This window comes from Budorcas taxicolor, chromosome 3, assembly GCF_023091745.1.
Source record: "Budorcas taxicolor isolate Tak-1 chromosome 3, Takin1.1, whole genome shotgun sequence".
NCBI classification, from domain to species: domain Eukaryota; kingdom Metazoa; phylum Chordata; class Mammalia; order Artiodactyla; family Bovidae; genus Budorcas; species Budorcas taxicolor.
Genome location: NC_068912.1, coordinates 9,569,301 through 9,593,747, shown reverse-complemented (window position 1 = coordinate 9,593,747; position 24,447 = coordinate 9,569,301). Strand labels below are relative to the sequence as shown.

The window sequence follows — 24,447 nt, the reverse complement described above, 5'->3', positions numbered from 1 at the left end:
CTACTTCCAAGACAGGAGTTCACAGATTGAGGAGAGCGGTTTTTATTGGTCATCTCCATGGTGAAAATCAGAAATGTCCCCAGTCTGAAACTGCTACAAATATGATATATCAGGGACTGTGACTTTCCTATGGGTCTTCAAAGTGTCCTGGGTGGGCGAATAATTCATTTAGATTCAAGAGGGATGGGCCTGAAACTCTTAGACCCAAGGGTGCAGAATACATTCATTTGGGTCAAATATCCTGTGATAATAGGTAAGTAATATAATGTTTGAATATAGGTTAATAATAATAATACTGATGTTCAGTGGGTAGGCCAATGTAAAGGTTTAAATAGTGAACTTACCCATAAGGGAGGAAGAGCTTGGGCGTGGAGCTGGGAGACAAATACTTAAACTGTGTAGATCTGATTTTCCACATTTTGTGCTCTCAGCCTACATGTGATCTACTTTCTACTCCTCACATGATTTAGAGTTGGCTCAGGTCAGAAATCCCTTTGGGTGGGTACTCTGGTTAATCAGGGTGTTTCCTGACTGGGAAACCAAAAGCAGATATTCACTCTCAGGGGTCTTTAACATTTTCTGAGTACCAATCCCTCGGAAAACCACTAGAATCTATGGATCCTCTCACCAGAAAAGAGAACTAAGACACATTCAAACGAAATTATTTTTTAATTTAAATTTATTGATTTCAAATTGAAGGATAATTGCATTACAACATTGTGTTCATTTCTGCCATATATCAACATGACCCCGCTATAGGTATACATATATTCTCACCCTCACGGCCCTCCCTCCCACCTCTCACCCCATCCCACCTCTCTAGGTTGTCATTTACTCCCTGTGTCACACTAGAAATTTCTACCAACTGTCTAGTTTTACATATGGTAATGGATGTTTCAGGGCTACTCTCTCAATTCGTCCCACCCTCTCCTTCTGCCCCCATAACCGCAAGTCTGTTCTTAATTTCTTGGCTAAGTCACTTCATCATGTCCGATTCTGTGCGACTCCATGGACGGCAGCCGACCAGGCTCAGCTATCCCTGGGATTCTCCAGGCAAGAACACTGGAGTTGGTTGCCATTTCCTACTCCAATGCATGAACATGAAAAAAAAACCGACGGGGCTTCCTGTTTTTGGTCCCCAGGCCCCACCCATGAGTTGCTGGGGGGAGAGTTCTAACCTTAAACCGTGAATTAAAGGTGTCTTTGTGGCTTGGCTCTGGTCTGTGTCCAGAGTTCCTGTAAAGTTCTGGAGAAGAGGAGCATGTGTTCCAGAACGCGCGAGTGGTCTCGGACTCTGGAAATTCTCCTGCTGCCTCTCTTGTTCCTGGCAACCAGCATACAAGGTACTTTCCACAGACTGTCCGCCTGTAACTGTGCACTGGAGGCCCAGTCAGATGGAAAAGGGAATACGGGCGTGTCTCCACCTGAAGTGGAGTAGTGGCTCCAGGCAGCAAGGATTTTCATCCTGGCAGCGGGGTTGGGGAGTCTTCCTTAAGCTTTGGAAAATCAGGCTCCATCTCTTTTCTCAAGCGGAAGCAACACAAATAGAACTTTGGTGAGATGGAGAAGTAGTCCTCTCCCGTTTCGTGCCATGGTGCGTCATCTGTGAAGCTTCTTTGCATTACAAAGAACAGAAGGCCGCATGGGCAGCTGCCACACTGCAGGCTCCGGGATGCCGTGATCCTTGAGGCCTTCTTTGAGACCTCTGTCTATGCAAGGGGTTGTTTCATGAGCAAAAGTAAATAATGTCATTGCTCCAGAGAGAAATCAAAATTGTGGGAAAGGAAACTTGGGAAGGATGGCTCTGTCTAGGGTCGCTGAGTGGGAGTCTGAGCAGAGGCCTCAGTAGCAGGGAAACCCTGCAACATCTGATTAAAAGCTAAGTTGGTTCTGCCATGGTTGTGTTCTATCCCCTTGTGTGGCAACTTTCCTTTTTTGTTACAGTTGTCCAGCCCTCCACAACCTGTCTTCCGAGGTCAGCTGAGAGCTGAGAGCTAAGCTATTGCCTTTCTCGCTATTCCCCCTAATAAATACTTAAGCCTTTTTCATTAAAGGTGCTTTAATGTTCACTACTATGACAAAAATGAGTAAAAGTGAGTTTGGGCACGGGAAACAAATATAATGTTTTAAAATTATGATAGTATGTGATTCTGAGGCAGATGAGATAGCCATACTCAAAGGAAATCCTGTCGGCTACTCACGCAAGGCCTCTCAGGGTGGCAGGACATTTGATCTGGCTTATGACTGGCTTTGGGGGAGGAAGAAAATTTTTTCTGCCCTTCTAGGATCTCTGATAGGTGTAAGAATGAAACTGACATGAGATAAGCTAACAGGAGAAAATCAGAGTTTAATATTGTGTACATGCGTCCCTGGTGACTCAGAGGTTAAAGCATCTGCCTGGAATGCAGGAGACCCGGGTTGGATCCCTGGGTTGGGAAGAGCCCCTGGAGAAGGAAATGGCAAGCCACTCCAGTACTCTTGCCTGGAGAATCCCATGGAGGGAGGAGCCTGGTAGGCTACAGTCCATGGGGTCACCAAGAGTTGGACACGACTGAGCGACTTCACATGGGTGAAACCCAGAAAAACCAAGTAACTTGCTAAAATGGCTGAAGCCCTCATCTTAAATACCATCCTCTGCTAAAGACAAAAGAGAATGTTGAGGCTGACAGTTTGGGGAGGTTATCAGGAAAAGCACAGCAAATAAAGGTAAGGTTGTTAGGCAGATTTAAGTTAGTGCCTTCTGCATTGATAAGAGTTTCTAGAGATTTGGTCATCCTCCTCGTCTGGTACAGAGAGGGAGACACCTTTATTAGTGGAGATTTCCCTTACAAATATAAATGTTTCTTATGAAAGAGTAACTCGTACAAGGTTTTCAGAATGTTTACCATGTCTGCTACTTCCTTAGAAAACAACCAGCTTAAAACAATTAATATGCCAAAGAGACATAGCTTAGGGTGGCACATTCTGCTCCCCTACGCTACGTCTAGAGACATGCTGTCTTCAGGCCTCTTGTGGCTGTGTGAGCTCCATGGGGCTTACTCAGCTCATAGGTCACTAATATGACCTTGGGAGTAGGGGCTGGTATGAAGTATTCATCCAGTTGTTGGGAAAGATAGACATGCCAAGAGAAGCGGACTATTTTAGCACTTTCTCTAGACATGAGGCCATTGTGTCTAAATCTCTTCATGTCCAGAGTACGCCTGCAGATAGTTCTTTTATCTTCAGTTTATGACTCCCTCACCCCAAAGCCTGCTGGCACAGAGGTTTTACAAAAAACCCACCTGCCAATGCAGGAGATGTGGGTTCAGTCCTTGGGTCAGGAAGACACCCTGGAGAAGGAAACGGCAACCTACTCCAGTATTCTTGCCTGGGAACTCTCAAGGGCAGAGGAGCCTGGTGGGCAACAGTCCATGGGGTCACAAAAGACTTGGACATGACTGAGTGATAAAACAACACCCCATGACCACATTATGTCTAAATTTAACTTTGTTGTTTGCCTTGGAGGAGGTGCTTTCTCTCTTGCCTCTAGACCTATAAACATGCCTTTCCTTCTGCCTGAAATGTCCTGCATGCTCCCTCTCCAGCCCCTCCCATTCTTGTGTCACTTCCTCCTAGAAGCCTCAGGTTCCAGGTTATGGTTGGTGAACTGCTTGGCTGTCTGCTTCCTGGATCTCTTGAGCACAGGGACCCTGTCCATTGCTGAACCTAATACAGTGCCTAGAACGTGGCATGGGCTGAATAAATAATTGTGAATTCTATGATGAATGATATCAAAGATGTCATTCCTTTCAGGCTATCTGTCCAGATCTTCCTGGGGGTATCATTATTCTTTTTTTTCCCAGTAATGCATGTTTCTGTGGAGATATTTGGAAAGTATTTTTTAAATCTCCTCTTTTGGCCCTCCTCAGACGTGAGGTTCTCAGCTCTCTGATCTCCAGGCCCATTCCTCACTAGCAGGCATCTTCCTTGCCTCCCTCTAGCACAACAAAGTGCACTAGAAGTAGCTTATTCTGGGAATCAGGAAACTTATCTTCTTTTTTCTTAATTTGATTTTTAATTGGAGGATAATTGCTTTAAGACCTATGTTCTGAGTTCTAAGCCATGGGGTTTCCTATAAATCGTAAAAGCTTCCTGAGTCTCAATTTTCTCAACTCTATTATGGGTATAATGATACGCTCCCCATTTTGTCAAGGGGTTATTATTAAGATCAATGATATTGATCTTAATGTGAAATCTTAATGTGAATGTGAAATTGCTCTGTGATTGTGACCACAATACCACAATACAATTTGAGAGAGATAAGAGCCAGGAATATCGTCAGGAAATTCCAAAGCCCAGTGCTCTCTCCTGGGCCACAGAACTGAATCTCTGCTTTTTAAACATCTTCAAACACATTCCCAAAATCTAACTCCTCATCTTGGTTCCCGCTATCTATTGCTGTGCAATAAGCCTCCACAAACCTGGGGCTTCCTCACCATGCATTTGGTCACTGCCATCTGGCCGATTAAATTCATGAGACTTCCCATCTCAGGAAAGAGCACTGTACTCTTCATCTTGCCCCATGACACCCATCTGAAGTCTTGCTGTCTATTGCCAAATTACTTCCCTGAAAGGTCTGTACACGTTTGCTAAACAGTTTATCCCACTAGAGAGCTGCATGTAACTCCATGTCAGTATCTTTAAAACACCGCTTTTGGTTCTTAAACTTTTATGAGAAACCGCATGACTTGCTTTAGAGTATTCAGAATTTCCCCTTTAGCAATTCCTTCTTCTTCCTGGGTAGACCTTTTTGTATGAAATTACCACTTCTTTTGGTCTGATTGCCCTCCCCTACACCACTATAATTTTACTTCTGTACAGACAAGAAACATGGGTAAACATAGCAAAGGTCTGCCTCATTTATAAACTGCACATAAATACAGTTACTTCAGCCTAACCATGCAGACACATGAACAGCTACTTCTTGTTAGAATTAAATCAAAGTAGTACTTTAACTAGTTTTATATCTAATAAAATATGGAATTGTTAAAAGGCAAATCAAAATATTTTTCAGTTTACTTTAAAATTAAAAAAAATATATAAATATAACAGAAAATGAAATATATATATATATATATATATATATATATATATATATATATATATGAAAATAAGGAGGAAGTGAAGAGATACCTGGAGAGGCAGCTTTGGAGTACAAAATGAAGCAGGGGAAAGTCTAACAGAGTTTTGCCAGGAGAACACACTGGTCAGAACAAACACCCTCTTCCAACAACACAGGAGACAACTCTACACACGGACATCACCAGATGGTCAATACTGAAATCAGAATGATTATATTATTTGCAGCTGATGATAAGGCTCTATACAATCAGCAAAAACAAGACCGGGTGCTGACTATGACATAGATCATGAAATCCTTATTGCAAAATGCAGACACAAGGTGAAGAAAGTAGGGAAAATTAATAGGTCATGCAGGTATGCTGCTAAGTCCCTTCAGTCGTGTCCGACTGTGCGACCCCATAGACGGCAGCCCACCAAGCTCCCCCATCCCTGGGATTCTCTAGGCAAGAATACTGGAGTGGGTTGCCATTTCCTTCTCCGATGCGTCAAAGTGAAAAGTGAAAGTGAAGTCGCTCAGTCGTGTCCGACTCTTCGTGACCCCATGGACTGCAGCCTACCAGGCTCCTCCGTCCGAGGGATTCTCCAGGCAAGAGTACTGGAGTGGGGTGCCATTGCCTTCATGCAGGTATGACCTAAATCAAATCCCTTGCAATTGTACAGTGGAAGCGACAAATATATTCAAGGGAGTAGATCCGATAGACAGAGTGCCTGAAGAACTATGGATGGAGGTTCATAACATAGTACAGGAAGTAGTGATCAAAATCATTTCCAAGAAAAAGAAATGCAACAATGCAAAACGGTTGTCTGAAGAGGCCTTACAAATACCTGTGAAAAGAAGAGAAGTGAACGGCAAAGGAGAAAAGGAAAGATACACCCATCTGAATGCAGAGTTCCAAAGAATAACAACGAGAAACATGAAACCCTTCCTAAAGTGATCAAAGTAAAGAAATAGATGAAAACAATAGAATGGGAGAGACTGGAGATCTTTTCAAGAAAATTAGAGATACCAAGGGAACATTTCATGCAAAGATGGCCAAAATAAAGTACAGAAATGGTATGGACCTAACAGAAGCAGAAGATATTAAGAAGAAGTGGCAAAAAACACACAGAGGAACTATACAAAACAGATCTTAATGACCCAGAAAACCATGATGGTGTGATCACTCATCTAGAGCCAGACATCCTGGAGTGTGAAGTCAAGTGGACCTTAGGAAGCATCACTACAAACAAAGGTAGAGGAAGTGATGGAATTCGAGCTGAGCTATTTCACATCCTGAAAGCTGATGCTGTGAAAGTGTTGCACTCGATATGCCAGCAAATTTGGAAAACTCAGCAGTGGCCTCAGGACTGGAAGAGGTGTTTTTCTTCCAGTCCCAAAGAAAGGCAATGCCAAAAAATGTTTGAACTACCACACCATTGTACTCATCTCACACACTAGCAAAGTAATGCTCAAAATTCTCCAAGGGAGGCTTCAACAGTATATGAACCAAGAACTTCCAGATAGTCAAGCTGGATTTAGAAAAGGCAGAGGAACCAGAGATCAAAATGCCAACATCCATTGGATCATAGAAAAAGCAAGGGAATTCCAGAAAAACATCTACTTCTGCTTCATTGATATGGTTCATTGACACAACCTTTCACTGTGTGGATCACAACAAACTTTGGAAAACTGTTAAAGAGACAGGAACACCCGTCCACCTTACCTGTTTCCTGAGAAACCTGTTTGCAGGTCAAGAGGCAACAGTTAGAACTGGACATGGAACAATGCACTGGTTCAAAATTGAGAAAAGAATACGTCAAGACTATATACTGTGACCCTGCTCAATTAACTTATATGCAGAGTACATCATGTGAAATGCTTGGCTGGATGAAGCACAAGCAGAAATCAAGATTGCCGAGAGAAATATCAATAACCTCAGATATGCAGATGATACCACCCTTATGGCAGAAAGCAAAGAGGCATTAAAGAGCCACGTGATGAAGGGAAAAGGGGAGAGTGAAAAAAACTGGCTTAAAACTCAACATTCACAAAACTAAGATCATGGCATTTGGTCCCATCAATTCATGGCAAATAGATGGGGAAGAAATGGAAAGAGTGACAGACTTTATCTTGTTGAGCTCCAAAATCACTGAAGATAGTAACTGCAGTCATGAATTTAAAAGATGCTTGCTCCTTGGAAGAAAAGCTATGACAAACCTAGACAGCATCTTAAAAAGCAGAGACATTACTTTGCTGACAAAAGTCCATCTAGTCAAAGCTATGGTTTTTCCAGCAGTCATGTGTGCATCTGAGAGGTGGACCGTAAAGAAAGCTGAGCACTGAAGAAATGATGCTTTTGAATTGTGGTGTTGGAGAAGGCTCTTGAGAGTCCCTTGGACTGCAAGGAGATCCAACCAGTCAATCTTAAAGGAAATCAGCCCTGAATATTTATTGGAAGGACTGGTGCTAAAGCTGAAACTCCAATACTTTGGCCACTTAATGCGAAGAGCTGACTCACTGGAAAAGACCCTGATGCTGGGAAAGACGGAAGGCAGGAGGAGAAGGGGATGACAGACGACAATATGGTTGGATGGCATCACCGACTCAATGGACATGAGTCTGAGCAAGCTCTGGGAGATGGTGAAGGACAGCGAGGCCTGGAATGCTGCAGTCCATGGGGTTGCAAAGAGTCAGACATGACTGAGTGACTGAACAATAACAACAATAAAAGGAAAATATCAATGAATTTATCTGAGTTTATTAGAAAATCCTCTGTGATCGACTAAACCACTACTTTGATATCTCAAATTGTACTACAATATCTGTATGCTAATTTTTGCAATCTGTAGTATAATAGTAATATTAATGCATCTTTATTTAACTTGTGTCTGGATTATAGGATCCTTTTAGAAGAGTAGAATTTTTTTTCCATTTTTTTATGGTTAATCAAGCATTCTTTCTACTGTTTCTATCTTGATGTGGCTTTTGAAGGCCACACTATCATTAGTTATTTCATAGCAAAACTCACTGTTCCTTTTTAAATTCATTTTTATTTTATAGTGGAGTATAGTTGATTTACAATATTGTGTTAGCTTCAGGTGTACACTGAAGTGATTCTACTATACATATGAAAGTGAAAGTGAAAGTTGCGCAGTCGTGTCTGACTCTTTGCAGTCCCATGGACTATACAATCCATGGAATTCTCCAGGCCAGAATATTGGAGTGAGTAGCCTTTCCCCTCTCCAGGGAATTTTCCCAACTCAGGGATCAAACCCAGGTCTCCCACATTGGAGGCAGATTCTATACCAGCTGAGCTACCAGGGAAGCTATACATATACATATATTCTTTCTTTTTTCATATCCTTTTCCCAAAACTCACTTTTCTTTGCTATTCTCAAGCATGAGTCTCAGCCCATTTGAGGCTGCTGGGTTTTCATTTCAAGGTTTCTCTAGCTGCTTTTCATTGCTTTGTAGATATCTGAAACCATGAATGATACACGAAGCACTCTTTTGTGTTGTACCTTTTGAGAAACAACTTTCTGGGCAGCTTCTTCCCTGCTCCTCTGCTGTATATGTCATAAGAGTCATCTCTGATTCTTTTATCCAGGACCCAACTGTAAGACTTCCCTGGTGGCTCAGATGGTAAAGAATCTGCCTGCAGTGCAGGAGACCCAGGTTCAATCCCTGGGACAGGAAGATCCCCTGAAGAAGGGAATGTCTACCGACTCCAATATTCTTGCCTGGGAATACCATTGACAGAGGAGCCTGGCAGGCTACAATGCATGGGGTTACAGAGAGTTGGACACAACTAAGTGACTCACACACACAAGCGTAAGACAGGGCTGCTACACTGGCCCAGGTGGGCACATTATGATACTTAAGAAACAGTTCATTGTTCACAAGGAATTAAAAAGTAACTCAAAATTCTACTTAAATCTCTCAAAAGATGTTAAAAGGAATCCAATTTATAAGCTATAGCAATACTTCCTCTTCCTATCATACACTTATCCGCCCTCTTCAGTCTTCTCAAACTATTCCATTCCTCTACAACTCAGAGATTCTCATTCTCTTGAGCCATAATGTTACAGAACCTCTATTTTCTAAACCAACCCGAGTGGTTCCTCATAAAGGTCAAACAAATCTTAAGCAGTAAGCAAGAGGAGGGCTTCCTAGGTGGCCCAGTGATAAAGAATCCATCTGCAATGCAGGAGACACAGGTTTGATCTCTGGGTCAAGAAGATCCCCTGGAGGAGAAAACAGAAACCCATTCCAGTATTCTTGCCTGGAAAATCCCATGGACAGAAGAGCCTAGCAGGTTACAGTCCAAGAGCCTGCAAAGAGTCAGACATGACTGAGCAACTACACACACACATCCCAAGCAAAAGGAGGCTAAGTGGGATAAAACAATATGACTACTTGGAGGTTATGAGGAGATGAATGGGAACACTTATGTATAGATTTTTGTCCCATCCATTCTATACTAAACACTAAATGTGAGCCAACTATTCTGGGGATTCAAAATTGGGTAACACACGGTGTTCGCCTTTGAAACGTTCACAATCTCAGTGACTCTGTGTCTGTTATATCTTCCCCCTCCTCCTCATGCTTTAGTTTGAGGTTCTTTGGAACGTGTTGGGGATAGCCTGGACAAACAGTATCTTAATGTTGTAAGTTCAGTTCAGTCGCTCAGTCATGTCTGACTCTTTGTGACCCCATGGACTGCAGTATGCCAGGCTTCCCTGTCCTTCACCAACTCCTGGAGCTTGCTCAAACTCATGTCCTTTGAGTCAATGATGCCATCCAATCAGCTCATCCTCTGTCATCCCCTCCTCTTCCTGCCTTCAATCTTTCCCAGCATTAGGGCCTTTTCCAACAATTCAGCTCTTGGCATCAGGTGGCCAAAGTATTGGAGTTTCAGCTTCAACATCAGTCCTTCCAATGAATATTCAGAGTTGATTTCCTTGAGGATTGACTGGGTTGATCTCCTTGTGGTCCAAGGGACTCTCAAGAGTCTTCTCCAGCACCACCATTTAAAAGCATCAATTATTTGGCACTCAGCCTTCTTTATGGTCCAACACTCACATTCATACTTGACTACTGGAAAAACCATAGCTTTGACTGGACGGAACTCTGTCGGAAAAGTGATGTCTCTGCTTTTTAATATGCTGTCTAGGTTGGTCATAGCTTTTCTTCCAAGGAGCAAGTGTCTTTTAATTTCATGGTTGCAGTCACCATCTGCAATGATTTTGGAGCCCAAGAAAATAAAGTCTGTCACTGTTTCCATTTTATCCCCATCTAATTGCCACGAAGAGATGGGATTAGATGCCATGATCTTACTTTTTTGAGTGTTGAGTTTTAAGCCAAATTTTTCGTTCTCCTCTTTCACTTTCATCATAAGGCTCTTCAGTTTCTCTTCGTTTTCTGCCATATGTGTGGTGTCATCTGCATACCTGAGGTTATTGATATCTCTCCTGGCAATCTTGATTCCTACTTGGGCTTCATCCAGCCCAGGATTTCGCATGATGTACTCTGCGTATAAGTTAAATAAGCAGGGTGACAATATACAGCCTTGATGTACTCCTTGCTCAATTTTGAACCAGTCCATTGTCTCATGTCCAGTTCTCACTCTTGTTTCTTGACCTGCATACAGGTTTCTCAGGAAGCAGGTAAGGTGGTCTGGTATTCCCATCTCTTGGAAAGTTTTCCACAGTTTGTTGTGATCACACAGTCAAAGGCTTTGGCATAGTTAATAAAGGAGTAATAGATGTTTTTCTGGAACTCTCTTGCTTTTTCAATGATCCAGTGAATGTTGGCAATTTGATCTTTGTTCCTCTGTGCTGCACTCAATATGCCAGCAAGTTTGGAAAACTCAGCAGTGGCCACAGGACTGGAAAATGTCAGTTTTCATTCCAATCCCAAAGAGAGGCAATGCCAAAGAATACTCAAACTACCGCACAATTGCACTCATCTCACACGCTAGTAAACTAATGCTCAAAATTCTCCAAACCAGGCTTCAGAAATACGTGAACCGTGAACTTCCAGATGTTCAGGCTGGTTTTAGAAAAGGCAGAGGAACCAGAGACCAAGTTGCCAACATCTGCTGGACGTAAAAGATGTCAGTTTGATCCCTGGGTCGGGAAATTACCCTGGAGAAGGGAATGGCAATCCACTCTAGTATTCTTGCCTGGAGAATAGACAGGGACAGAGGGGCCTGGGGGGCTACAGTCCATGAGGTCACACAGAGTCAGACATGACTGAAGTGACTTAGCACACACACATAGTTATGGAAGCATAATCCATATTCTGTACTTCTCTGGAGAAGTCCCATGATCTGCCACCTGTAAGATGAAGGCCAAGAAAGTTCCTTGTGTAGTTTCACTGGAAAACCACAGATCTGAGAATATATAGACTCACAATTTGAGTTTATACACTCTGTAATCTTCATTCTCAGTAGACTCAAGTTCATTCATCCTTCCACAAAGAGGCTTCACGGAAGCCAATGGTCTAAGTTGTAGTTCAAGTCCTAAGGTCCAAGGACCAGGGGCTCTGAGTTCAAGGATAGAAGAAGATGGAATACCCCAACTCACAGTAGAAAGAAATTTGCTTTTATTCTTTCCTTTTTGTCCAATTCTGGGCCTCAGCTAGTTGGATGATGCTTACCCACATTGGTGAGGGTGATCTTCTTTACCCAGTCAAATTTGAATGACCAATTCAAATGCTAATCTCTGATTAAAAAAAAAAAAAAAAAACAAAAAACCCTTACAGACCATCCAGAAAGAGTGTTTGCAAGCTATCTGGGCATCCTTTAACTCAGTAAACTTGATACATGAACTTCATCATCACAAACTTGGTAAGATAAACTAAAATGAAGGCAGAGAGGTCAGGTAAAATGTTGGCACTTACACAGCTAGTAAGTGACAGGGTCAGGATTTGAATAGTCTAATTCCTGAGCCCATGTTCTTAACTACCATTCTACAATGGAAATGACTTTAATTTATAAGATTCATTTTCTGTCCTTAGGAAGCTTCTAGTCTGGTGATAAAGGCAAGTAATAGGTATTAAATAGATCACTTTAATATGATCTGAGTTTTAACATATAGGCATGAATAGGATGTTGCAGCTGTCCCTCCCACTTCCTTTACCATGTATGAGTAATGGTTAAAAAAAAAAAAAAAAAAAAAAGCCATCCTGGTAGATGGCAGTGACTTCCTCCTTAGAAACAAAGTGGTTACTTGTGGGTTGTGCTATATTCTTCAGCATATTTTTGAGACTTGATGGAGAGTCTACCAAGGATGCCTAAGCCAATAGTTTTCAACCAGAATGAAGGTGGTAAGATTTTTGCCTCCCTGGGAGTATTTGGCATTGTCTGAAGACATTTTTGAAGATCCCAACTGGAATGATGTTACTGGCATCTAGTGAGCTGAGGCCAGGGAGGCCACTGCACATCTTACAATACACAAAGACATCTCTGCAAAAGGAATTCCTGGCCCAAAATGTCAATAGTGCCAAGGCTGAAAAACACTGACCTAGGCTGCCCATTATCACTGCTTTTATTAACTCACATGGAAACAAGCCATGGAATGAGAACAAGTCTAGAATATGTGTCCAATAATTTTGAAATCCTAAAGAAAATGTATGCTCCTGAAGAGACTGAATGGTCTAAGAGGTGAGAGACTCTGTCTACATTGCTGGTGTTGGAGCCTGACACATGACCTGGCATGTAGTCATTGTTCAAAATTGTCATTTGGACTGACTGATTATGTCACAGAGATTATAGAGTATGGGATGGACCAATCAGAAGCACTGTGGAAACTGATGCCTAAGTGTGTCTCTGAACGCAACAGGCATAGGTTAAATGCTCCATAACTAACTGTTCAATAGATAGTCGGAAGGATTAATGACTAGGAACTTGAAAGACCTGGGGCCATAGGTATTTTTAATCTTTATTCAAAAGAATGTTTTTGTAAATGATAGACATGTGGAAAGTAACAGCCTATGGGAAAACCCAAATGAACTTTTTGGCCAACCCCAAAAATAGGTGTAGATACAATGCTGAGCAATGTGAGGTTTTGTGTACAGTATATGAGGAAAGAGTGATAGAGATTTATTTCCACTTTCCTCTACTATTAGCTTCTTCCTACGGCTATTTCTGAGTGCAGGAGACATAAGAGACATGTGCTCTATCCGTGCATTGGCAAGATCTCCTAAAGAAGGGCATGTCAACTCCAATATTCTTGCCTGGAGAACCCCCATGGACAGAAGGGCCTGGTGGGCTCCAGTCCATAGGGATGCAAAGAATCAGACATGACTGAGGCAACTCAGCACTCACTGCTCTTTCTCAGTCTGTACATTTATACAGAGATTTCTCTCATTTCCAAGAATCAGCAGACCTCCCTTCATCTTTATCTTCTGGCTATCATCCTTTTCTTCTTGCCTTCATGAAACCAGGTCTTTAAGAACTGAGGCTTATACAATTTGGGGTGCTCTCATGAGAAAAAGAATAGAACTCTAAATGCAAATAGGAATGAAAATAAGTGTAGTTAGAATGAGAAAAGAAGTCCCAATGTGTGGCAAGTTTTTAAAACCTGAACAAACACAAAGATCACAAAAGCCAGAAAAATAGCACAATCTTTTTATTAATAAAATGCTCACTCTTCTATAATGCTTTGTCACTGAATAACTCTTGTTCCCCTTCATTTCAAACCTTGTGTCTCCTTTACTTCTTGCCTAGTGCTGTGTGTGCTCAGTTGCTCAGCCGTGTCTGACTCTTTGCAGCCCCATGGACCCGCCAGGCTCCTCTGTCCATGGAAGTTTCCGGACAAGAATATTGGAATGGTTTGCCATTTCCTATTCCAGGGGACCTTCCCAACCCAGGGATCGAACCCGTGTCTCTTGTGTCTGCTGCATTGGCAGGCGTATTCTAGCTGCCACTAATGCCAACTGGGAAGCCACTGCTAGAGAACTAAACCGAGTCACAGAGAGCGCAAGCACAGAGGGGAAAGGTAACTTACCATTTGATTTGAAAATGTCCTGGTATGAGAGAAGGAAGGGAGGCAGGGCCAGGTCAGTGTCCCTTTTCTGTATCATCTAGGGTAGAATTAGATGGATTATAAGCACGTTGCCTATCCCCATGCCCACTTCTCAAGCTCTAAAGTGAAAAAGCGAAAGTGAAAGTGAGATCGCTCAGTCGTGCCCGACTCTTTGAGACCCCATGGACTGTAGCCTACCAGGCTCCTCCGTCCGTGGGATTTTCCAGGCAAGAGTACAGAGGTGGGTTGCCATTTCCTTCTCCAGGAGATCTTCCCAACCCAGGGATCAAACCCAGGTCTCCCGCATTGCAAGCAGATGCTTTACCATCTGAGCCACCAGGGAAGACTCTCAAGCTCTCACTTTCACTGAATTCCTGATCAGGGGTCAGGTCCTCTGATAAAGATCATACTCTCTCCTCCCAAGCAAAAATCTCTCCCTTCTTCCTTGTTCCAACAGCCCAGGCTTTGGCTACTGGGCAGCTCTGCTTTCTCTAAAATGGGTCCCACTGATTCTGACTTTCATTGGCAGGCTATTCAAAATATGCAACCCCCGGCGACAATGTGAGTCTACAAATCTCCAATCTGCCTAGGAACCACAGATCACTCACCTGGTTTTATACTACTGACCAGAAGATTGTAGAGTGGGAATCTGGCGAGCCTACTAAGTACTTCAATACTAAATTTAAGGACAGGGCCACGCTTGATTCTCAAAGTGGCACACTGCACATCCGCAAGGTCCAGAAGGAAGACAGCAGTACTTACCGCCTGAGGGTGCTGAAGGACAATGGACACGAGGAGGAATACAAGATCTCTCTGATGGTGCTTGGTGAGTTACGGTAACCAAAGGGCTAGTCCCCACTCTGGGACCCCAGAAAGATCACTGGGAAGCTTCCTGGTGATTCTGGGGACTCTCCATGGGACGGGAAGAGGAAACCTCAGGACAGGCTTAATCCATTTCTCCTGGAGCCAGTTCCACTTGGAAGTGAGTCTGGGCCAGCAGACCCCAAAGTAGATAATTTTGGGACATTTAAAACCTCTTCTGACATTAGAGAGTCTAAGATTTGAAGAGGAAGGAGACAACAAAGATGGTTTCCTCTCTGTTCTCTTCATGTTCTCTTGTGGTCAATCCAAATAAGTTCTGAGTTCTTCGTTTTCAATTGATTTTTTGCTTGTACTGGGTCTTCCTTGCTCCCTGCAGACTTTCTTGAATTGTGGCAAGTGGGGGTTACTCCTTGTTGCGGTGCGTGGGCTTCTCATTGTGGTGGAGTCTCTGGCTGTGGAGCATGGGTTCTAGGCATGTGGGCTTTAGTAGCTGCAGCTTGCTGGCCCTAGGATGTGTGGGCTTCAGTAGCTGCAATGCACGGGCTTAGCTGCTCTGCAGTCTGTGGGATCTTTCTGGACCAGGGGTGGAACCCGTGTCCCCTGCATTGGCAGGCAGATTCTTAACCACTGGACCACACTTACTGGCTGTGTGGCCTTGGAGAAAGATCTTGACATCTCTGTCCCATTAGGTAAGATTCTGTTGATGGCAAGTAATGGACACCAACTTGATATACCTTTAGCAAAAAAGGAGTTTTTTTTTTAAGCTATGACTTCTTAAAGCAATGAAAGAAGTTTAGAAGAGTTGAAAAGGACTGAAGAGGAGGAAGAATGAGAGCCTGGCTCAGTCCAGAGCCTCTAGCCGCTGGCATCTTTCATGTGAAAGTCGGTCCCTGCCAGTACAGTCTATCACTCTCAGAGTCTAGGCTTTCATGTCTCTTAGTTAAATTCTCAGGAGAGAGAAATTGACTAGCCCATCTTGGTTCGGGTATGTGATTTAAACTCTTAGGGTCCAAAGACTCAGCTTATAAGGCAGAAACTTGGTTCATGGGGAGATTGTCAATTATGAGAGGAGGAGGGTTGGGCAGACATCCAAGGGAGATGTGCCCCTCAGAGCCTTGAGTTCCTCATCATATTGTGAGGATAATTATACCTTTTTATGATGTTATGAGAATCAAAGTAGGTAATGAAAGTGCAAACACTTTTACAATGCTGGATCCGCCTTGTGGTCCAGTGGTTAAGAATCTACCCTTCCACTGCAGGGGGCGTGTTGAGTTCAATTCATGGTTGGGGAACAATGACCCCACACGCTGCATGGTGCAGTCAAAAATAATAAAATTATAACAAAAAAATGTGCCAGAAGGTCTTGTGTCTGGTGAGGAGCCTTAAAAATGCTAAAATCCTGCAAACAATGAAGAATTTGTAGATACTGGTATCCCCCTGACACGGGTCATGATGGCCCCTGGTCTAAGAGGCTAGAATCGCCTTCTTGCTACTTCCTCCATATCATATCCCCTAAAATTGCAAGATGTATTAGCAGCATGAAATATTCAAAGGTTCCTACAGAGATTTATTTTAAAAAGATATGAAATACACATCATTTACTAGATTTTGTGGCAAATATTCCCATTACAGCCAACTGTAAACTGCTATCAGTTTCATTTTACAACCAACTTGCAAAATTTCTGAATATCCTACAAGCCATAAGCCTACGTGGCTTTAGTACACTTGCCTCTGGATAAGGCTCTGAGGATGCCATTAGTGGAAGGATCATCCTTCTGCCCAGCTCTGGAATTTCTAAAGCTCAAAGGGGGCATCTTGGAACCAGACTGCTCCATCTGGCTCTGGAGTGCTCAGGGCTGAGATGCTTACTATGGGAAATGCAGAAGGTTTATTAGACTTGAGGCCAGACCACAGGAAATGAATAAACATATGAAGATTGCTCATGTAAAGTATTCAAGAGGAGTCCAGCAATGTGATAAGGTTTCATGGAGGAGATGGATCTAGAGTTCAGGAGGTCAGATTGGTAGAGCTTCCATCGCCCCTCACAGACATACAACCCAGAAGTCCGCTGGGATTGGGTCAACTCTCTGCTACATTTTAATCCTATGACTTTTGAGCTGCATTGATTCTGCAGGTGTTTTACCCTTGACCAGAAGGAAAAGACCTCAGAGGATTTCAGGTAAAGCAGTCCTAGTCAAGGGAGGAGCAGATGATGGGATTACATCTCAACCCATCTGCCTGCAGGGTGAAAGCAGTGATGATGCTGTGACCTTTAACATGCTTACATCACACGCAGCAAAAGCACTTACTCATAGATGATGGTACTGTATCTTACTAACATTGTGCTATGAAGTAGGGTTATTTACATGTGAGAAGGCGTTCAGAGGGTTAGTTGTCTTGCCTCTCAGAGCCACTCTCTCAGAGCCAAGTCCAGGACCCAAGCTTGTCTCACTATGAAGTGAGTATTTTGTCTTTTCTATTGCATAGCTGCTTCATCCCTACATACATCCATTCCTACATCCATTCACCTTTCCCTTTCATCAGGATACCTGCTCTGTGGCAGGCACTGAGATACCAAAGTTAACAGACGCAATTCATCACTACCAGCTTGACTGGGAGACCCATGAGGTTCTCTGTAGTTCTGCCAGAGTTCAGGAAAGGTGTAGAGTGGTATCTCTTACAGGACTCTCATTGTTTCTGAGCCCAAGAACTCTTGAAGGACTGACTGATGGGCTAAGGTGCCAAGTGTGGGTCATTGCTAGAGAAGGGGCCCTGAGTAGCTCAGACAGTTGGGATATCAAGTACGACTCTAGCTGATCTCTGTGCTAAAACTCTGCTGTTCTTTCTCGCCCACAGATGGGCATAACTCCATTTTGTTTCTGGGTAACTGGCTCCCCCTTCTGGATTCAGTTTAGCTTCATGCTAAGAAGTAGCTCTTTCCCTCTGAAGCCTACAGAGGTCAAAATTGCCCACTAGCTCCCTCTACAGGGCCCTCTTCCCCGTGGCTGCTCCTCAGGACCTCCCTTTGCACTTTGTTGGCTAAACCCTCCCAGCATAAAAGCTTCATAAATGCATAAACCCATCCTCTCATCTTATAACATCTTCATCTTCAGACCCTGTACAGAAGCCTGTCATAACAGTTAAGAAAACACAGAAAATGAACACCTGCTACCTGACGCTATCCTGTGGGATCCAGGACCAATCTGTAACCTACACTTGGTATTGGGAATCAGGGTCCTTTCCAAAACAGCTACAGAGCAGTGTGCTTGAAGATGTCCACACGCCACAAAGCTACTCAAAGTCTTATACCTGCCAAGTCAGCAATCCTATAAGCAGCCAACACAATACAATCCACTTCACTTCACCCTGTGTACAAGGTAAGAGTCTCTCCCAAGGGAGCTGAGGTGGCACAGGGTAGTTTTCTCTTGAATGAAGAAAAGTGTGGGGATCTTGACCAGCTGCCTGTCATAGAGTTTGATGGAGAATCCCAAAGGCACCAGTGAGGTGTGGTAGACTTGGATTCTCCTTGTGTCTCTGACATGGTCTCTCAGCAAGCTTCCCTCACCTTTGTGGAGCTCAGTGTCCTCACCTGCAAAGGGCTCTCATGTCCCCTTTGCCTGCCCTGCTTTAATAAGTGCATGGTCCTGGAATCTGAGGGCAGGGTCCTTGCAGGATAAACTGAGATTTCAAGATGAGTAGGGAGGAAAAAGGCAAGTAGAGGAACAGTCCAGATACTGTTGTACAGCGACATAAAGGTGTTTCTGGTAGATAGCAAAGGAAAGAAGGGCCAAGAAGTGGTTGAGGAGGAGTGAGGAGCAAAAGAAAGAAGGGCCAAGTGGATGAACATGAGTGGGAACGAGTGGTGAGCAGCAGAGCCTGGCCCTAGGACTGAGATTCTCTGCTCTTCCCAGGTGTATGCCCCTTGATAAAGTTGGAAAGGCAAACTCTGGGTTTCCTGTTTGAGATTTCTCTATTTCCTGGGAGGCCCCACTCAATAGAGCATCACTCCTGGCTCTCTCTCAAGACTACACAGGTCCAGTTGTGGGGTAGCGACGATTCTAGATTTTGAAATCAGTCACACCTGGGATTAATCCTGTGACTATTACTTATTAGCTCAACAAGTGACTTAGCTTCTCCAAGTCATGTCCTTCTTAAATAAGACAAATAATAGTTCTTATCTCATACTGTTCTGAGAATTAAATTAGACAATACAGGTAACTACCTAGCACAGTATCAAAGAAGCCTTCAATGCGTGGTGGTTAAATTAGACCCACCAAGTCCTTTTAATTCTAGAGACACTAGGGATTTGGGGGGCCACTTGATACACTTGAATCACTCTCTTCAGCATTCTAGGCCCTGTACTCTCCACACCCCTGGAATCACATCCCCAACCCCTGGTGTATAAATCTCTCCAGAATAACTTGTATCCATGGTGCCAACATTTACCTGAGACACTTTTCATGCCCAGTCACCAGGGATCGCGGCTCCTGGGGACGTGGCTCTTTCATGGTCTTCCTGGACCCAGTCTACCCTGCTCACCTATGCTGATTTCTTTGCCTCTGCTCCTATATGTGAACTATAGAACCTATAAGTTCTGTGTTCTTCCCAACCAACTGGTCATGTCTTCTAGTCTTCATGGTAATGCCCTGCTTTCCCACCACTGAAGATCCAGTATAAGACTTTGGTGTCTGACCATGAGACCACCAGTTGGCTGGGTGGTTCTAAAATCACCTTTATATCAACACCATATCCTGAGATCCAGAAAAAGGAAGAGACACAGTCCTTGTTCTTTATAGAATGAAAGTGACTGCACATTCACAGAGAGGATGAAAGCAAGAATACATTTCTCTTTTGAGGTCTAAGCCCATCTTGTTACTTTCAGCTACCTCAATTATCCTAGAAGAGCATCCTAATTCCCCTTCTGTAATTTATCACTCTCCTCTCCTCCTCTCCCTTGCCCTACACGTCTCTGTCTCCTAGTTTCCCTTTCTTGTTTTCCTTCCCCACCGAGTTGGTACTGATGGTTGGTAGTGTGGATCAACAGGCGATCCTTTCTCCCCTAAACTTAGCATACAGTATCATATGAACTACTGCACTTGAAGGTCTGCCCTACTTAACTGCTGTCCAGTGTAGGAGAATGATTCTTTGCTAGGCCCACAGACACGCCAAGATAATCTTCATGTACAGGACTCAGCTAAGCCAGTAATATTTAGAGGATTTCTGTGTTCTTTCTACTTTACATCTGGGAGATTGACCTCTTGCTCATCTGGGAAAAAGGATGTGCAGGGCACACTGTGCCTGGATTCAGAGAGGAGACACACTCCCTTGCTATAGAAGCTCCCATGCCAATGTCCAGCACCCCTTCCCCTTCTCAACAAATTAATCAGGACACCTAAATGTTTTGCATTTTCTTCCTCTTTCAGCCTCCTCCTCTGGAGTAGCTTGGACGGCAACTTGGCCAGTGATCATGGTAACCACTCTTCTCAATCTCCTCTGGACCTGAGAAGAGCTAACTAGAGTGAAACTTCAAGAATGCAAGATCTTGCCCTCATTGGCAATCGGCTCTTAACCAGGACAGAAGCTCTGGCTATATGAAATAAGGCAATGGACTGAGATGTCTAAAATATTCACATGAAGTTTTTATAATCACAGTAATATTTTATTTTATGTTTTCTAATTGTCTTTCTAGCCTATATATACATATGTGCTTTCCCACCACAAATGGGCAGAATGTATTCTGCAATGTTTTGTTTCAATAAACAATGCTATAATTGTCAAAATTGATTGTTGAATCCTAGGATCCAAAAAGCCCATCAAATCGACAAAGCTCTCTCACCATGGTCTTTCATTACAGGATGGCAAGAGCTCCCAGGACCACCGACATAACAATGGGAATTTTTGCTCTTTGTTTGCCTCCTCTGTGGTTCTTCATGGGCCTGGAGCTGATAGGGTCACTAAAAGACAATTTTCCCTTTCAACAAACTGTCCTACCACAGATCACTTCCTCTTCACATCAAACCAACCTTACCTGTCCCTCCCCTTATCACTTCTGTGGCAAGGACAATACTGTGTGTTCAACAAACCCTTTCATTATCTTCCTAGACTTTGATGGTTACTTTTACCCGTAAATTTGACTGGGCCACAGAGGCAGCCGGTCACTGGTCAAACCTTATTCTGGGTGCCTGAGGGTGTCTCCGGGTGAGATTAACATTTGAATTAATAGGCTTAGTAAAGCAGATGATCCTTTCCAGTGTGGGGACATGGGGGCGAGTCTCACCCTATCAGTTGAAGCTTGAAAAACACACAAAGGCAGGGGACACTTTCAAGTTGATGTTGGAATAAAACAGGGAGACCACCTTCCCCCCAACAAATACATCAAAAACTCATGTGCATGTGAAACAGCTCCACAGGACATCTTCTGGATGCTGGCAGAGGATCCCAGACTTCCAGAAAGGCAAACCAGTCCCCTCAGAGTGAGGTAGGGGAAAAGTTAAAGACAAAAAGGGACACAAAGGCTATCAGGTTGGGGACCTGCACCCCCGGGGAGTGAGTACTGAAGGAGAAAAGTCCGTACACTAGGAAACGCAGGCGGGTTCAACTTTGGAACCTCAGAGGGCAGGGCAACAGCACATGCTCAGAAGGCAAAACGGAGAAACTTCACACAGAGATCATGCGGAGCAGCACTTCCCAGCTGAGAATAGGCTCACATGCTCATGCCCGCTGTGGGGAGGGGTGCTGGGTTGCAGAGGCTCAGGTTTTGAGGGCTGGACCTCAGGGAGAGACCCGGGGTTGACTGGCATGAAGATACTCTGATGGCACTGAGGCAACACAGATGTTAGTTGAGACTCAGATCTTGCCTTGCTCTAGCTTGTATTGACCTCAGCTGTTACATGATCATTGTTTACAAGATGTGGGACAAGAAAGCCTGACCATGCCATCTTGGCTCATTTGCTCTTTCTCTATAGAGGGCATGGCAACCCACTCCAGTGTTCTTACCTGGAGAATCCCTTGGACGGAGGAGCCTGGCAGACTGTGGTACATAGGGTTGGGAAGAGTCAGACACAACTGAAGCAACTTAGCATGCATGCACACACATAGAATTTTAGAGCAAATACAAGCTAGAGCAAGGCAAGATCTAGTCTGAACTAACCCACACTGCCCACAACAGGTCCACAGATGTTCCTAGAAATACTGGAGGGCTTTCTCAGTAGGCAAATTGACTGGAGCAGGAAACCAGAGGAATCACATGGACATTCTTATCACTACCATTCTATATATTTTCCCTCCCCCCCCTTTTTTTATATTATTCTAATGTTCTTTATTACTCTTTTAATTTTTATTTTTTATAACTTACTTTTTCTTTTGTAAAAAACACCTTAGTTTTAAATAAATTAATTTTATTTTTTCCTATTTCTATTCCTTAGTACTGCTCAGTTACACTGCAATTTTTTCCATATTTTTTATTTTGTATTTTTGAGAGTCTAATTTTTAGTATTCATTTTCACTTAGGGGCTTGATTATTGACTTGATTTCTCTCTTCTTTTTTGACTTCCTTTATTTTTCCCTTCTCTTCTCTTGTCTTTGTAAGTGTGTGTTTCTTTGGGTGTTCTTGGCTGTTGACTGTTGTTTCACCATTAGTCTTGGGATTTTGTTTTCTGTGCTGTGTGGCCTGTGAAATCTTGGTGCTACAGTAAGGGGATGGGCCTGAACCCCAGAGGTTGGATACCCAAGTTCAGGACTTTGGACCACCAGAGAACTCCTGACACCACGGAATATTAATAGGTGAGAGCCCTCTCAAAAGTCTCTGCATCACATCTAAGACCAAGCCCCACTCAAAGGCCTGCAAGCTCTAGTTCCAGAAGCCTCATGCCAATTCTTTAGCAAAGTAGGAACACAAACATTTGCAGAAAGGCTGCCCCCAAACATACCAAGCTCATAGACACCCCAAAACACACTACTGGACACAGCACTACTTTCAGAGAGACGAGATCCAGCTCCATCCACCAGAACACAGACACAAGTCCCCCTATCAGGGAAACTTCATTAGGCACCAGGAATCACAGCTACCCCCAAGGGGCAGGGGGAAGACACCACAATTAAAAGGAACTACAACTTCCAACCTGTAGCCAGGAGACCCCCAAACACAGTAAAGTAAGCAAAATGAAATGACATAGAAGCATTTGACAGGTTGTTGTTGAATTACGACGCCGGGATTCTTGGCCCCCAGAGGAGAAGAATTTAATCCCGGGCCAGAGATAAGGCTTGATCGCTCAGAGCATTTGTGTAATAAAGTTTTATTAAAGTATAAAGGAGATAGAGAAAGCTTCTGACATAGGCATCAGAAGGGGGCAGAAAGAGTATCCCCTGTGATGCCCAAGTCTCGAAATCCCCCAATGACCACCAGGGAGCCGATATCCGATGCAAAAGCAAGAGAGTATTTATTACCAAGCTCGAGCTGGGGCTCCCACCCATACCAACGCAGCGGCTATAGGGAGGAGCCCTGAGCTCTGGGTTACATTGCTTATATAGGGTATTCTCGCGGGAGAAATTTGAAAAAGGAGAGTTTCCGGGTTGGGAGACGTCTAATTAGTTACCTTCTGTGGAAGGGTTAGGTGTTGGTTTTGATTGGTTTTCATTTCCTGGGCTGGCCACGGGTTCCGATTGGTTCCCATTACCTACGTAGACCACGAGTTCCTGAACGTTAAGTCAGGAGATTCTGGTTTGGGGTCCGATTGGCTCGAGGGTGGTGGGGTGAGGTCAGGGGATTTCCAAAGTCTCCTGGATTTTCAAAGGCTCTTTTCCTGGAACCTTACAGAATGGAGTTTTTCTGTTAACAAAATGGAGTAGCTTAGGTCCTTCACCCCCTGCTAGTCTCTAGCTGGATGATATACAGTCACCAGCAGTCTGTTATTGAAAGAAAGGAATGTCTCAAAACTTAGAATGGCACCAGGTCCCTCACCCATAGGATGTATTTTGGGATAACCTTGGCTCCAAATGGTTTATCTTGGGCCATAAACAGATTAACTTGAATCTTGAAGAAGGGCAGAGCACCATACAAATAGTGTCGTTTACATAGATTAGAGGAACGATATCAGAGTATAACATACTGGTTTATCAAGTAGGTTCTGAGCCCAAAAGGCAGAACCGACTTGAAGACAGAGTTTGGGGTAAATGCATAGTATATTAGCATAGCTTAAGATAAACATTTCCATAAAAAAAAAGACAATGGTTAACTTCAAGTGAAACCAGGTGTCTTAATGGCAACACAGAATTTTAAGAGAAACCTCCTTTTAAATTTGCATAGAGAAGGAAAAAATATCGCTAGTTTGTTTTCTCCTGCTGGCTTAAGAGAGAGAAAAATGTCTGACACTTGCAGGCTATTTCCTCCATTTGGAGACCCCTGGCCTTCCTGCCTGTTACCCTCTCATTCCCCCCTTTTCTTTTAGGAGAACTGTGTTGCCTAGGGAAAAGGGGCATCGTTTTCATTCCATAACT

General features: G+C 43.6%; 2 protein-coding genes across 2 annotated transcripts in view; one reads left to right on the top strand and one right to left on the bottom strand.

Annotated features, from left to right (window-relative positions):
* Positions 1-24,447, bottom strand: part of LOC128044841 (CD48 antigen-like) — a 56,169-nt gene that overhangs the window by 6,154 nt on the left and 25,568 nt on the right. The window lies entirely within an intron of this gene.
* Positions 1,245-20,455, top strand: LOC128045280 (CD48 antigen-like). The gene is made up of 4 exons (XM_052637778.1): positions 1,245-1,343; positions 14,660-14,956; positions 18,066-18,329; positions 20,376-20,455. Exons 1-4 carry the CDS (start codon positions 1,262-1,264, stop codon positions 20,453-20,455), a joined length of 723 nt encoding a protein of 240 aa, XP_052493738.1. The 5' UTR covers positions 1,245-1,261.

Coding starts and splice junctions, on each gene's coding strand:
- LOC128045280 (XM_052637778.1), top strand. CDS start 1,262: ATGTGTTCCAGAACGCGCGAGTGGTCTCGGACTCTGGAAATTCTCCTG. Junction 1,344..14,659: donor CCTGGCAACCAGCATACAAG/GTACTTTCCACA, acceptor TTTCATTGGCAG/GCTATTCAAAATATGCAACC. Junction 18,330..20,375: donor CACTTCACCCTGTGTACAAG/GTAAGAGTCTCT, acceptor TTCCTCTTTCAG/CCTCCTCCTCTGGAGTAGCT.